Genomic DNA, 16,630 nt, shown 5'->3' on the forward strand with positions numbered 1-16,630 from the left:
CTTTCCTTTTATGTGTTATATCTGTCCGCCACTTTCTTGATGTACGTTCTTGATGTAGCCATCCGGCCTTTTATCAGGTCTGTCCTTGTACCTCTTCACTATTCACAATCTAATCATGCTCGTCTGTCCTTTCATCCATACATCCGACATCTACTTATTCCAGCTCTACAATCCACATTTTTGAAACACTTTATCTAAATATGTGCCTTACTTTCCGAATAACTTCTTAATTTCTTAAATCTTTTTTGAAGAGTGGCAGTGGATTTTGAAATAAAGTGTATACCATAATATGCAAAATATGCGCAATCTGCAAAAATGGCATGCAGACAAAAGGTGTATGAATTAATATCGGAAAATCTCTGCCACTGACAGGGACATACGGCAAAATATGGGGAGCGGAAAAGGATCGTTATGCCAATTGTATCCTCCAAACAGTAGTGTCCTTAATTGGATTTCTTAATGTCGAATAGTGTTGGCATTTAGCAGTGCCTACAGTTTAAAACAAATCAGTGATACTTAGAGAGAGTGCAAATAATCTACAGGATGTATTTATTGCATGTAGATTGCAGTTATCGGTTGGCCGATGCGCCAGATTCGGGCGGACAGCTGTGTTTTGATGCCGATCCACTTTTATATAAAACTATTTATTTGTGCTTGCGGTGGTATAGCCAACTAGCTTAATACGCTAGTTTGCACTTATAAACCAACTAATTAATCCATCGCATTAGGTAGGATTGCATAAGTGTCCACATATCTTACTGACGAGTTAAGATACAGGCTGTCTCGCGCACACTCCCTCTTTAAAAGTACTTATCTCTTCTTTCCCAGTGATCTGGCTGTCAACAGTTGAATAAACTGCCAAAAGTGTAATTCGACATTGATTGTATATGAGGGACTAGATTGATTTAGAAATCTGTTTGAGTTCTAACTTGTGAATTTTCATATTTCACAGCATTTGAGTAAATGTTTTACAAGTTGCCAGGTCTAATAGTTATGTGGGGTGCACTGGAGGGAGGAGTTATGAATATGAATATTAATATTAAACTCACGAAAGGTGACAGCTTCGTCGCTTTCAGACAACAGATTGCACTTGAAGAAAAGCGAGGAGGCATCCAAATAAAATGTTAATACCGTACTCATATATATGTATGTTAATACAGTATATGTATCATGTCATGTGTAATATATTTAGTTTTCTCTGACACACGAGACTACACAATTTTCATTATGTTGCTTAAAAAATAATGCATCAAACGTCACATTATTAACGAACCTCTGTGCAAATGTACTTTTTGTCAGACTGGCAAAGACTGCATAAATTACGGGGTAGGGTTACATTTGGTGCGGAAAGTATCCTGAATATGAGTAATCTAAATACATTCAATGTTTATATATATTTTAAAACTAATGCTGTCCAGCAGGTAGTTTCTTGGAAAATCAAGAGTGCCCTTAAAAGGGATACAAGTAAACTATAAAACATGTTTTTTTATACAAAGGTTGTCTTGCTGAGGCCTTCTTCTTAGGCAGTCCCTCGGGATCGAGGATGACTGAGACCTACACTGAATGTTGCAATAAGATGAAACATAGTATAAGGTCTCCATCATTTCGCTGCATAGAATTTGTTGCTGGCTGAACCAAGTTCTCATAAGTAATCTCGGATAACGTTATCAATATTTAACCTTTCTGGGCTGTAAGAGTAAGTGACTTTTTTCTTGCCAACCTTTTTTTTCCCCCTTCTAAAATTAGAGCAAACTACTTACCAGCTTCTAAAGAACAGCGAGCAGAAGTGACCGGTCGTCACGATTTTTTTAAATATTGCCAATTCACTTAAAGTCAATAGGCAGCTGGGAAACGGGTGAAGGAGCTTTAAGGGTGCACGGAGCCGGTGTAACCTGTCGCACTGTAACATCACTAAAAGGTCCGGTCCATACAGCACTCTGTAGAAAATTAAATTTTATTCCCACGACATTTTAAACACCGTCTCTTTAAAACTTTACTTTTTAACATCAACAACGTATTCCATTTCGACTACATTGACAGGACGAAAATTCAGCGCAAAATCGGTCAGTTTCTAAATTCGAGCTGTCCTACGATGCAATGTATCACTTCGGTCTAACCGTTGGGTTATTGGAAAATGCAGATTCCTAATTTTTGGCGCAGCTTAAAAAAGACTTTGGGAAACGGTTATTGTCGTTTTAAATATGAATTCAAAAAGTTGGACAGCCTCACTGCAAGCTGCGTGCGCGCGCGCTCACTGGAGCTCTGTGATATTACGATCGACATATTTTTTCTCCAATAGGATGTGACCGTCCTTAACTGCTTGTTCCGTCATTGGGAATATTGACCAATGGGTCGGCAGTGAGGGGCGGGGCACTAGATTGAAATGAAAACACGGAGGGCACCGTTGCGGCGCGCGCTGACGCCCGACTAGCTCGTGCTCTCATTGGCTGCTTTACCGTGGCGTGCTTTTGCTGCTCGCGCTGCAGACCTGTCAATCATCGCCGCGCGCTCGCAGCCCGAGCCCACTCTCACACTAGCTTATTATTACTTTTTCTGGGCGTGCCTTTTTTTTGCTTACTCCTATTTAGTGATAATGTTTTTCAAAGCTATGTTTCTGGAGCTGCTGTTATTGATAATTTTTCAAACCTATCGAAGGCTTTAGGTTTGTTATTCGATGGGGGCTAACCACTGTCAGGCAATTTGTCAACCCCCCCCCTCTCAAAATCACGCCCAAAGAAGATGCGTTTATAATTTCAAAATGTTAAAACCGTAAGCGCTGGAAGCAATCGTTTTAAGGGTGGAAGAACGTGGGGCAGTAATTATTTTGTTAAAATGTAGAACACTGAACATTTTATAGCATTTCTTTCACCTGACTTTGGCACAACCGTTTGTACATCTACTGAAAAGATAGAAGTACATTAACAACCACACAAGTACTGAATGAGAGTTCAATTTCCAAACCCTTCTACAGACCAAGCGACTTCCCTCACCTTGATTGAGGTAGTAGCTAAGACAACGTTAACCCTTGATCATCGGCAACATGTGAAAGTAGCTGTACCTCCTTTCAATTGCAAACTACACACATACGCATATTGAACGTTTTTTTCTTTATTTGATTTCATGATGCGAGACAGAAGTCAGCATCTTCTCACGCTTTACAAAACAAAAATGAGAAATATAACCAATATTAAGGCAGAATACAAGTCTGGCTCAGGATGCTTTCTCTTTCAAGCATAGCCTTATATTATGACAGGCAAAAACGGTAGGGAAAAATCTACAATAAAGCATTTACAAATGCACACGAAAACGCCACTTTGGCTTAACGGAAAATTATCTTCTAGATTCCAAAAACATCAATTCTTTTTAACATAAATAAGTTAGTATAATTTCTCAGTGTCTTTACAAAGTTATGTACACAGGTACATTTTAGATTTTTTTTATTTTTTTAACATACAATACACAGGTATTGTAGCTTGGCAGTTTAGAAACTGCATTGGAAAACTACACTGCTACTATTCAAGTCATACATTTGCTAAACTCTGAATTTTAACAAGTTTCCCTCCTCCCCTTCCCCCCACCAAAAATGGTTTATGTGCTACAAAAAAACTATATACACAGGTAGTAAAATCAGCCAAGTGATAAGGAAGAACCTAATTGCACAGCGCTATATCCACTCTAAAATAGGCGGTTTAGTGTTCACTTGAGTTCAGTGCTTGGGCTCTCCTCACTGGGAGAGGTAACGATATGTCTGTCTCTGAGGAGGTCGTCCTCGCTTCATCAAGCACTGCCGTGGATGAACAAGGAAAAAAAAGGATCTTCATATCTGTAATAAAGAAAAATACAAGTATAAATTAATATAACATTCCGTAATTATTTTTTAATCATTGTAATTATTTAAAATGCTATTTGGCACAGCCACGCTAATCACTTCAAGCCAGCCACTGATTAATCGGGTACGGTTGGCAAAAAGCTTAAGCAACTGGTTATTCAACTGGACACTGAGCCAACCAATACCGCGAGCAGTGTTAAGACTTCTGTGCGCAGATATACGATCAGGTTATCATCGGGATAATAAAACAAACCAATACATTTCAGTTTCTGACTTAAAATCTCGCTGGCTGGGTAAGTTACACATTGTGCTGCCTGGAAGTAACCTAAAGGAGTCTATTTCAGGCAGAATGGGAGGACTTTATTGCACTAACCACGAAGCCACGTTTAACTAGGCAGTTGTAACTTTTCAATGGATTAATATGTATTATTGGATTACCAAAAATAATTAGCATTGTAATGTTTCAGACTTTTCCTTTATAAAGCAAACTGATTTACTTTCTGGTTATGCAACTGTGGGAGGGGAAAGATAGATGAAGAGTTTGGCAACGTTTACCTGTAATATAAACAGCTATTTAGATAACTTTCTAAGAGTTTGCATCCAACTAGTTAAATATCTTAAATCCATCAATTAAAAAAAAGGTATGCGAATATTTTAGCATACCTGCAATCTGATTAATTAGGATATTTAAAATATCAGTGTTAAGCGTATGAAATGTCACACCTCGTGCTATATGATACAAAATCAAGTTATTTAGCGTACGCGATACTTTCACAAACGAGTTTGCGGACGTTATTTTTCAATGCACCGGTTGGATGATAGTCGCCAATATGGGAAAGGACGGGAAGCGGGCATCGTGTCCAATGAATCTACCATTAGTTTAGTTTGTTGTGGCTAGCCACTTAAAAAGCTGCTCCCCCCATCCATCCCTTGTTTGTACATTTAGACTAATGGTGTAGCTGTATACTACATAGTTCCTCTTCTAACGTGTTTTAAACCATAATTTACAGAATCAAATCAGAAATCAACATACCAGAGCCGTGAAAAGAATGCGAAGACGTTAACTCAAACATATTTATGTTATTGTAGCCATTATACTTCTTTGGACGCTTACCCAAAGTGTTATTTTTATGGTTGTTTATACTTAACTGGTAAGATAAAGAATAGCTTGCTCTCGCGATCAGTTTTTAACGTGATTACTTCCCCCTTTGTAATACATTTTATGGTGGATGTTGGACTTAAACAGTAAAACAGTACAATGTATAAAGCTTACAAAGGCGCGCACACACATTACTGTTGTGGTTCCGCACTCCCCCGCATAATGTATTACATTTTCAGTCAGTCCTCGGTGTCTTTCTGCATTGACAGCAATTAGGCAATAAACTGTCTGTACATTATTGTGGAGGGAAGGAAAATACACCAAGACTTTAATACTTATGCAGGACGCTCGTGTATATCTAGTTATTTGAAAAGCAGCTGGAAATAATCACCTGTGCATACGTGTCGTTTTGAAAATAAAGCAAAGAAACACCATCAGTGACACTGCAACCTTGCGTACAGTTTCAAATCCTCAACCTGGGGCAATGAGACCGATTGGTCAGTACTTTGCTACCTTTGATTCTATCGTATTTTAAACCGTGAATTTGTAAACCATTTTGGGAAGAGACAGTCAAGAGAAAAAGGAAGGTAAATAAACACTACCTTTCCACTTGTGTTTTATGTTTGATGTCCGCTCGAGATCGATTTTTTCGGCGTCTTCTCTAATGCACTCATACTGGGAGAATTTGCTGACCAGTCTGTCTCTGTCTTCGTATTGATTTTTTTTGCTTCTGGAAAGCCATCTACAATCAAGAAAAGTTCATTAAAAAATTGAAATCCTGAAATCGGGATGATATATTTCGGGGTCATTTCTATTCTGAAGTGCAGACTTGCCATGCTCGTCGGCATTAGTCAACCACATCTCAAGCAGAGTTGTTGAAGCAAAAAAAATGCCGTTTACTTCATCTTTCTAAAAGGCCTTTGAAGTTGCAGTATCCCTTTTCAAACGTAGGGGAATTCAAGCTTAACCCCAAGCAGACCAAGAACTGCAGGGTTTTAAAGCGGGTCCGCTGGAAATAAATGAGAAAACCACAGGCTGGGTGAAATCATTATTTTTTTTGTGCGTGTAAAAAGGTCAGAAAGGTCCGTTTGAAAATGGATCCTGCAGCTTCCAATAGAGTACATCTTTGTCACTTACCGACTGACGCAGCTCGTTTTCGGGGACTACAGCATTGCTCTTTTGAGTCTGTGAAATGTTCAGTTGTCTCTTTAACCGCGTCCTTTTGCTCTGGATTCGCTAAGTGTGTGTCCCCTGAATTTCCCTGAGCCAGAGTTCCTATGTAAACTATCGCATGGTTTCCTTTCACATCCACACTGCAATCCGCCGATGACACTTGCTCCCTGGGAGGACGCCAGTAAAAATTAGGCACATCCTTGCAATCCACGGCTTCCCATTTATAATTCCCATCCAGCGGCTTGTCCCTCTCGAAGTCGTAATTCCACCTCCGCCTGTCCTGCTCGTGAATCTCCTTCCTTTTCTTCTGTAAGTCTCGGTTTAACTCGTCGTGGTCTACGGAACCGAAGAGGCTTCTGCAGGCAGAAGGTTTCGGGTGCCCTGCTTGCTGAGCTGCCATTCTCTCCAGCGAAGGGCTACCATTAGAAATGCGTACGTTTGACATTTTTTCCCTTCGTACCCCCTCTCGCTGCAAATCGTCCAAAGCCCAACAGACAGTAGAAATGCAAGGTTGCACGATTTAACAATGTCGTGCAATTCTTCGGAAGGCTGCAAAGCACAGAACCACAACAAAACGCCAACAACAACAACCGTTTACAACGTATCTCTCGTCAAATCTGACTCTAGTAAGGCGGAAAAAAAACTGGCTTTTTTTTCAGTTACCCAATATGGCGAAGGAGGCTGACGAAGAGGAAACTGAGTGACGGACAGTGAATTTTAAAAAGAGAGCACAATGCAATTGGCCAGAGTGACGGGGCTCCGCCCTTGTCCCGCCCTCAAGTTTAGGGCTGGGACTCGGGAACGAGCTTGCTCAGGGCTGGGGGCGACCTTGCTATGATCTAAAAGCGTTTTGTTTATTGACAAGCAATTCTCTCTCACCACCCCCCACCCCTTCGATCGAAGCGAGAGTGAGAGGCAGGCGCCTGCGGAGTAGTACGAGCGAAGCGTGAAACCTGCGATAGAAGGAGGCAGCTCACAGCGCCATCGTCCTGACAGCCGCAGCAAACACAGCCCTGAAGGAGCCTCCCGCACCCAACCAACCTGAAACCTATATATTGCATCACTTAGATTAATTGAAGTGACTTTATACCGAGTTTCTACAGATATCATCTCGATACGCGGATTACTAATTGCTAAGATCCTACAAATACAGCAATCGCCCCAGATCAATAATCGAGATTTTTTTTCAAACTCTTTTGTGAAAAATGCTTTCACTGTGTGATTTATGTTAAGTTACTCTTGCATTCTAAAATTTGACAAATTTCACAGTGTGTTGGATGATTTCGGTGGAGGTTGAGCATAGGCACAGCACGCCCGACCAGCTGAGTAACGTTTACTAGAAGGTGTTCAAGGGGTTAACAGTGCGTCGGTTATATTTTAAAACTTAAACTGGTTTCCTTTTTATACGGCGTAAACATTTTTCAATTTTCTTGGCGGATTTTTTTAACTTGAAATTCGGATTTTCTGCCAATAACCGATTTCAATTATATATCCTGTCGCTTTTGTGGACTGTTTATTTAAAAGTAAATAGACGAGTGTACATAATAAAAGCTATTAAACCGCGGGTATGTGCTCGAAGACACGAAACGAAGAATTGCCTCACTATTTTTAAACTATCAACCTGGGTCTGAGGTTTTCACACGTTTTCATTATAGACATTTTGAACTGCCAGTTCGAGCCTCACTTCAGCAGTGCGAGCAGGTGACACAATCACTGGGAACTAAAAGGCAGCCTTAGAAATTATCACATCGTTTTCTAGAAATGAAAAGAATTCTAAAAACGCCTTGCACTTGGTTTTTCAGCATTCGGATAAGACATTTTCTGAACGTATTAATAGCTCCTACAGGGCGTTACATTTAAGATTCGTACTTGACAACAGGGGAATGCATTTCGAGTCTCAATATCAATTACGACACTTTTTAAAACTTCAGTATAGTATCGGAGTAACGAAAATAAAGTCTCCGATCTCATTGTACAACGTGCTGTGTGTTTGTATGCCAAGAAACGGATAACATTTTCGGCAAACATGAAGACATCAACCGAGTTAAAATTCGTAGGTTGATTTCGCTATTTCCACATTAAGAGCACTGTGCTTACTTTACTGGGCTCAGCAAAGAACGAAATATATGAACGGTCTTCACTGTCATGGGTTCAGGCAAGAAAATAAAAGCTGGAAAGTAATTGATACAGAAGGTATTTTCAGGGTAATATAGTTACTTAAAATTGCTTTATTATGAATTAGAATCAGACATTTGGTGTGTTTGAAAATACTCTAGACAAACTGTGTTTTGTGATAGGAAGGAGGAAGCACTACTTTTCTATCTGAGAGAAACGCTTACTCATTTGGTAAAATTGTGGGATAATTTGTAGCGTGTATGGGCCACACAGAACTGACACAAAGTAAATACATCTCTGATTTACCAGGGATAGTTTTCCCAGGCAGTTGCCCTGAATGTAAATACACTTCGTCTTCTCTCCCACCCCACCCTCGGGGAAAACAAAGTATTATAATTATTGTCTCAATTTTGTACTGAACAATCACTGATGTCGATCCTTATCCCAGACTAATTTCAGTGAGATAACTTGATAATTATCATTACCAGCAACCCTTAAAAGCTCAAATATAGTATATGACCCTGTCATTCAATTCCCTCAACAGGCTACAGTGATCTGCAAAAACACAATATTCAAAACAGTCACTGGTTCAAATAAATACTTTTCAAGCCATTGAGACCAAAACGGGAATTGGATGGGGGAAGAAGGAAGAAAATTAGGGCAGTGTTTAACATTTAGTTAGGGTTGTGCATATTAACTGCTGTGGGCCTACATAGTACTGTGCTCACATTTGATCTAGCCACTCAAATCCTGGTTCTCTGTGAAAGGCCATTCAGACTTCCTTAATTACAAGGCAGTAAATATTTCAGTTTTGTTGTACAGCTATATTGAATTATTCACAACCATGTATATAATACGATTTCTGCAAACATATTGCAAAATAAACTATCCCTGGTCTTGGGTTTAGGTTTAATTTAACACTGCAGTAATGTGAGTTTGATCATGTAAAACTGCCTGGGCATTACCGAACTTTACTATCTGCTCCAGAGCGCGTTAAGTGAGAAAGGCTGCCTATTATCTTCCAGTTAGGAGACACCAGCACTCCCTTGATAGCTCAGTGGCTGAAGACACCACTCATTGTAGTGCTAAGAAATCTTCTTCTTCTTAGACAGTCTCTCAGAGTCGAGGATGACTTGCTTCCACACTAACATAAGTTCTAAGGTGGCTGATGAGTCCAATGCGGGATCTACAGACTCTGTCACAGGTGGGGCAGGTGGTGGTTGAAGGGACGGGTGGGTGGGGTGCTTGGTTTGTCGTCCGCTCCTTCCTCTTTTTGTACTTGACTACCGTGTGCTCTCGATGAAGAGACTCAAAGTGTTCGACGCCTTCCCGAAAGCTTCTTCTCCACTCTGAGTGGTCTTGGGTCAGTGATTCCCAAGACTCGGTGGGGATGTTACATTTTTTCAGGGAGGCTTTGAGGGTGTCCTTGAAATGTTTACTCTGCTCTCCTGGGCCTCACTTGTCGTGACGGAGCTCGGAGTAGAGTACCTGTTTTGGGAGCCTTGTATCAGGCATGCGGACTATGTAGGTCGCCAATCGGAGCTGATTGAGTGTGATCAATGCTTCGATGCTGGGGATGTTGGCCTGAGGGAGAACACTGACATTGGTACGCCTATCCTGCCAATGTATTTTCAGAATTTTGCGGAGGCAATGTTGGTGGTACTTCTCCAGTGCTTTGAGGTGCTTACTGTACATTGTCCATGTCTCTGAAGCATAAAGGATAGCGAGAATCACTACTGCTCTGTAGAACATGAGCTTGGTGCCAGATTTGAGATCTTGGTCTTCAAACACTCTTTTCCTCAGGTGACAAAAAGCTGCACTGGCACATTGAACGTGGTGTTGGGTTTCGCCATTGATGTCTACCCTCGCTGATAGGATGCTCCCAAGGTATGGAAAGTGGTCCACGCTGTCCAAGGTCTTGTCATGGATCTTGATGATCGGGGCACAGTACCTTGAGGCGGGGGCAGGTTGGTAGAGAACCTTTGATTTCCGAATGTTTAATGTAAGGCCCAGACTCTCATACGCTTCAGGCCATGCAGGCCAGAAGATGTTAGATTCCATCCCTGGTCTGCATTCAGCTAGCCAATCTCAGTCAGGACATAGTTGGATGCTATAATTAATTTTAACATTTCTGGGGAGAGGAAAATCTGCTTGGGTTTCTGCTCCTGATTGCTATACATTCACTTTGCTGGAAAGTGCGCACTTGTGGGTCCAGGATAAGGCTCAGCTGTGTTGCCCTTCACAGTTAAATCGGCTATCTGCACCCACTGTCTAGACACATCCATGTTGAATGAGGCACTGGAGAGTTGCCAGTACCCATAAAAACAGTATACCCGTAATAATAGGGCCTTCAACAGAGGAGCAAAAATGTTTAATCAGGGACCAGCAATGTTTGTTGGTGGTGGGGTGTGGGGGGGGGGGGGGGCATGATATGTCCATTAAAATAATCTTATTATCAATGCCTAATCTATAAATAAACTTTATGTCAAGAGGCCAATCATTGTAAATAAACAAAATTACAAATCCAATCAGGGAAACAGTCAAACATTTAATGATTAAAATATATACAATTTTTAAAAACTACCGGTAACAACAAAAATGTAACATTTCTGTAGCATTCACAAAATGTCTCAGAGTGGGTTACAGGGAAGTGGATAATGAGTGGACACTGAAATGGGAAGAAAATAGAAAGAAAGGCAACAAGGGGAAAAAACATTTTCAAAGAAGAAGGTCTTAAGGAGGTTTTTGAAGTTAGGGAGGAAGGTGGCATGGTGAAGATGCTGAGAGGGAATTCCAGAGGGTGGAGCAAGCTGGCTATTGATGGTTGATCAAAGAGAGTGGGAAACAGGAAGCAGGCCAGCATTAGAGAACCTGAGGGTGCATGCAGGGACATAGAGCTAGAGGAGATCATAGGTTATCAGATGGGGTGATGGGCAGGGGGAGATAAGGCCTTGGAGGGATTTGAAGGCAAAGATGAGAAACTTAATTCAATTCTCTGTGGCAATGGGAAGCTACTGGATTTGGCAAGGTAATGGGGAAGTGGGCCGTAGTGTAGATGATGGTGTAGCATCCTGGATGACTCGTAGTTTATGAATGGTGGAAGCGGGAAGGATGAAATTAGAGGAGTCCAGTCATGAGCTGATAAAAATGTGGATTAGGGTTTTAATGACAGAGGAGGACAGATAAGGGCAAAGGCAAGCAATGTTGTAGAGGTAAAAGAAAGTGACTTGGTGACAGATTAGCTATGTGGGAGGAGGCTGAGCTCAAGGTTGAACAATATATCAAGATCTAAGCCTGGTGTAGTAGCCAGGAAGGAAGATATTGTCAAGGCCAGAGGCACATAAGTGTTTGCAGGAACTGAAAAGGATGGCTTTGGTTTTGCTGATATTAAGTTGGAGGAAATATTAGCTCATCCGGGTATTGATGTCTGATAGGCAATTGGAAATATGGGCAATTGTCAGGGCCGGATTAACCCATTGGCTAATAAGGCTTAAGCCCTCATATTTTTTAGGCCCACAACTTTAGGCTCTAATTTTTATATCATTAACCCTAAATCTTTGTCACAAGGTTGGTTAAGCAATATAACTGCATAATTTGATCTTCAGAGGTGCAAAATATTGCGTCCTTATGGCTCATCGTGTGTATAAATCTTGACAATCTTGAAACATGTATAAATATCCCCCAAAAATTCACCCGGAGAGTTATTCACCCGGAGAGTTATCTATGCTGTTCATAGGATAAATGCATAAATTATATCAGGTTTGATAACTGTGAATGCTTACGAAAGGATGAAGAATTTTCATTTATCTTTTGAAAGTGGAAATGTAGATGTCAAAGTCAAATGTCAAAAGTATTTAGTAAAGTATGTATGTCCTCATAGATACCCCTAGATATCCTACTAGAAACTACTAGGGGTAAAACAGGAATATTACAAGTTAAGTCTGAAAAACTATATTGGAGTTATACATTTGTTTTTTGGGAGAGGGCAGCTTCGATAACAACTTGTGACACTTAACTGCTCTCTTTTTCCTATATTCTTATGCTATTCTGACCTGTGTTCTCAAGTCAAGTAGTTTTTGAGTCAAGATAGTCATCTCAATACTGTTTTCCTTGGGAAGAACTGATTCATTAAAATACTTTCTAGCCTGGCTTTCTAAATTTTAAATTTTGCAGTTCATGTAACTAAGTAAGGATTCAGCTTTGCCATCCCCTCATTTTATCAACTTCCCAGTATTTGTCCTTATAACATCATCAGAATGACAACACATCATTTACTGTTAGGTTATTCATATATGTGTGCCAACAAACCATTTTTAATAGATTTTTTTCTATGTCATTATATTTTATAGTTTATTATTGTCGATATGTATGTAAGATTTTCATTCATTTTTATAATTGAGCAGCATACATTGTCAATGGATAAATATCGAGCCCGAAAGAAAGTCAGCGGCAGAATTGGAAACTCGATCATATTGGAAGAATGTCCTGAAACACATAGTTGAAACCATTGTTTTCCTTGCTGAGCATGGTCTGCCATTCCGTAGCTCAGATGAGACTATTGGATCAAAACACAATTTGGATAAATAGACAATTATATTTCTTTGATGATTTTATGAATTGTATGCAATATATAGTACATATATAGGCCCTTCCCTCCTATTAGCCTTAGGCCCCTCACTGCAATCCAACACTGGCAATTGTCATGATCAAGCGATAGCATATAAATAATGAAGAGGCGTGGGTAACGATATAACCCAGCATGCAAGGAAGGAGAAATCATTTGATACAAATGTCTATGGTGTGACAGGTAGGATGGAACCAGGATAGAGCAATGCCACAGAGGTGAACTGTGGAAGAGAGAGGGTTTAGGATGATGGAGTGCCTGACAGTGTTGAAGACAGTAGAAAGGTCAAGGAGGATAGAGTCAAAGAATCCTACACCACAGAAGGAGGACAGTTGGACCTGTGCCAGTTCTTTGAAAGAGCTATCCAAAAAGTCGTCTGCCCAACGCTGCCTTTCCCCCATAGCCCTGCAAATTCTTCCTTTTCAAGTGTATTTCCATTCCTTTTGCAAGTTACTATTGAATCTGCTTCCAATGCCCTGAGGAGGAACAGTCAGTCACAGTCGCAATTACGTAAGATATGTTTGGTAACTTCAAGTGCTATAGATGGAGCAGAAGCTTGATTGGATGATTTTGAACGTAGAGGCAGGAGTATGATCGAGTCACAGCAAGTCCTAGTTGGACAGGATTGAGGAGGTTGGTGTTTTTTAATTTCATTCTTGGGATATAGGTGTTACTGGCAAGGCCGGAATTTTTATTGCCCATCCTAGTTGCCCTGAGAAGGTGATAGCGGGACTTCTTCTTGAACTGTTGCTGTCTGTGTGGTGAAGGTGCTCTTACTATGCTGCTAGGTAGCGAATTACAGGATTTTGTCCAAGCAACGATAAAGGGACAGTGATATACGTCCAAGACAAAATGGTGTGTGATTTGGAGGGGAATTTGGAGGTGATGATGTTCACATACACCTTCTGGTCTTCTCCATCTAGAATTTGCAGGTCACGGGTTCGGGAAGTACTGCCAAAGAAGCCTTGGCAACTTGCTGCAATGCATCCTGTATACAGTACACACTGGAGCCACGGTACACTGGTGGTTCAGTGGGTGGGTGTTTCAGCTGGTGGACAGGATGTCGATCAAGCAGAGTGCTTTGTTCTGTGTGGTGTCAAGTTTCTTGAGTCTTCCTCAAATCGAGGAAGACTTGCTTCCATGCTAAAAGTGAGTTCTCAGGTAATTGTACAGTCCAATATGGAAATTACAGTCTCTGTCACAGGTGGAACAGACAGTGGTTGAAGGAAAGGGTAGGTGGGGAGTTTGGTTTGCCGCAGGCTCTTTCCGCTGCCTGCGCTTGGTTTCTGCATGCTTTCGGTGACGAGACTCGAGGTGCTCTTCCTCCACCTCGGGCAGTCTTTGGCAAGGGATTACCAGGTGTCGGTGGGGATGTTGCACTTTATCAATGAGGCTTTGAGGGTGTCCTTGAAACAGTTCCACTGCCCACCTGGGGCTCGCTTGCTGTGTAGGAGCTCCGAGTAGAGCACTTGCTTTGGGAGTCTTGTGTCAGGCATGCGGACAATGTGGCTGGTCAAGTGTGGTCAGTGTTTCGATGCTGGGGATGTTAGCCTGAGCGAGAACACTGACGGTGGTGCGTCTATCCTCCCAGGGAATTTGCAGGATCTTGCAGAGATATCGTTGGTGGTATTTCTCCAGCGATTTGAGGTGTCTGCTGTATATGGTCCACGTCTCTGAGCCATACAGGGGGGTGGGTATCACTACAGCCCTGTAAACCATAAGCTTGGTACCAGATTTGAGGAACTGATCCTTGAACACGCTCTTCCTCAGGCGACCGAAAGCTGTGCTGGCGCACTGGAAGCGGTGTTGGACCTCGTTGTCGATGTCTGCTCTTGCTGACAGTAGGCTCCCAAGGTATGGAAAATGGTCCATGCTGTCCAAGGACGCGCCATGGATTTTGATGACTGGGGGGGCATTGCTGTGCGGCAGGGTCAGGTTGGTGGAGGACCTTTGTCTTATGGATGTTTAGTGTAAGGCCCATGCTTTCGTACGTCTCCGTGAAGATGTTGACGATGGCTTGGAGTTCAGCCTCTGAATGTGCGCAGACGCAAGCGTCGTCCGCGTACTGTAGTTCGACGACAGAGGATGGGACGGTCTTGGATCTAGCCTGGAGGTGATGAAGGTTGAACAGATTCCCACTGGTTCTATAGTTTAGTTCCACTCCAGCGGGGAGCTTGTTGAGCGTGAGATGGAGCATTGCAGTGAGGAAGATCGAGAAGAGGGTTGGCGCAATGATGCAGCCCTGCTTGACCCCGGTCCAGATGTGGATTGGCTCTGTGATGGATCCGTTGGTCAGGATCACGGCTTGCATGTCGTTGTGGAGCAGGCGGAAGATCGTGACAAACTTTTGGGGGCAGCCGAAATGGAGGAGGATGCTCCATAGTCCCTCGTGGTTAACAATGTCTAAGGCCTTTGTGAGGTCAAAGAAGGCCATGTACAAGGGTTGGTGCTGTTCCCTGCATTTCTCTTGCAGTTGTCGCGGCGTGAAGATCATGTCTATTGTACCCCGTAGCAGACAGAATCCGTACTGTGACTCCAGGAGGAGCTCCTCAGCCAGAGGGAGAAGACAGTTGAGGAGGTTTCTAGCGATGACTTTCCCAGTGGCCGACAACAGAGAGATTCCTCTGTAGTTGCCGCAGTCAGACTTGTCCCCTTTGAAGGCTAATATTGAATGTGTATCCACCACCCCATCAGGCATTCCAAATCCTAACCACTCATTGCGTAAAAAAAGTTCCCTCATGTCGCCTCTGGCTCTTTTGCCAATCACCTTAAATCTATGCCCTCTGGTTATCAACCCTTCAGCCATTGGAAACAAAATCCTCCCTGTATCTTAAAAAAAACCTCCTCAAACATCTTTGACTATTTTCCTTCACCTTCCCAACTTCTTTCTTACTTCCGCTCAGTGTCCATTGCTCCTCCTGTAAACTGCCTTGATATGTTTTGTTCTGTAAAAACTATTAAAAATGTAAGTTGTAATTCCTTATAATGGTTTGATTTTTGAAAATGGTACTGTTGATGAGAGTAGCTCTTTAAAAATCAATGACCTCATAATTTAGTAATTGTCACAGTTTCAGGATTGTATTTAGCACAGTCATGCACAATGGAACAGTCAAAATCAGCCCGTGCAAAACCTGTATTCTTTTCTGTAATGTGTGCCTGTGTGGGTATTATCCAGGCCTGATTATTCAGCCCTTTTCATGTCATGCCTATATCCATAGGCAATGCAAATCCATATTTTTTAAATCCAAAGGATGAGTTTACCCTATGTAAATAATTTTGCCCTTTTAACTGCAAGTATTGCCTTTGCACAGTTTAGATTTTGGTTCCTCCCATTTTGTACCTTGCACAAATAAGCTTCATTTGCCAACCTAGAAATGTTGTGGAAAATGGCTTTACACCTAAGACAGAGGATTAAGCAATTAAATTCACTAATAATATGGCATGAAACAAAACTTTCCAAAAGCAAAGAACTACAGGACAAACTCTTGATGCCAGAAAATATCTTATGTTCATGCTATGGCCACATTTGGGACCTTTGCTATGAAATGTACATGAAACAGATTGAATTACATTAAAATTGACTAATAATGCACAAATATGAAATGTAAATAATATTATTGAACAATTTTGCAGAGTTCTTAATATGTGTTTAAGCCTCGATAAATGCTCCTGCAGTTAAAGAAGGAGGAGTTATGTTTCTATTGTTTTTCAGCAGTTTTATTTTTAATTTAAAAGATTACAGGGGAGAAATTGGCTAACGCCCGAAACTGGATGTGGGGATCGGGGTGCA

At 41.5% G+C, this 16,630-nt stretch overlaps 1 protein-coding gene across 1 annotated transcript; it reads right to left on the minus strand.

Annotated features, from left to right (window-relative positions):
• Window positions 1-3,092: 3,092 nt before the first annotated feature.
• On the minus strand, window positions 3,093-6,848 carry LOC139280739 (cyclin-dependent kinase inhibitor 1B-like). The gene is made up of 3 exons (XM_070900406.1): window positions 6,066-6,848; window positions 5,531-5,670; window positions 3,093-3,823 (listed from the first exon to the last, which is right to left on the minus strand). The coding sequence occupies exons 1-2, from the start codon at window positions 6,544-6,546 to the stop codon at window positions 5,546-5,548; spliced, it is 606 nt and encodes a 201-aa protein (XP_070756507.1). The 5' UTR covers window positions 6,547-6,848; the 3' UTR covers window positions 3,093-3,823; window positions 5,531-5,545.
• Window positions 6,849-16,630: the final 9,782 nt, after the last annotated feature.

This window comes from Pristiophorus japonicus, chromosome 15 (assembly GCF_044704955.1).
Source record: "Pristiophorus japonicus isolate sPriJap1 chromosome 15, sPriJap1.hap1, whole genome shotgun sequence".
In the NCBI taxonomy this organism is placed as follows: Eukaryota; Metazoa; Chordata; class Chondrichthyes; family Pristiophoridae; genus Pristiophorus; species Pristiophorus japonicus.

Bases quoted from the DNA above. Each gene is read 5' to 3' on its own strand.
- LOC139280739 (XM_070900406.1), bottom strand. From the start codon at position 6,546: ATGTCAAACGTACGCATTTCTAATGGTAGCCCTTCGCTGGAGAGAATG. The intron at 5,671-6,065 runs GTAAGTGACAAA...TCTTGATTGTAG, and splicing joins AAAACGAGCTGCGTCAGTCG to ATGGCTTTCCAGAAGCAAAA.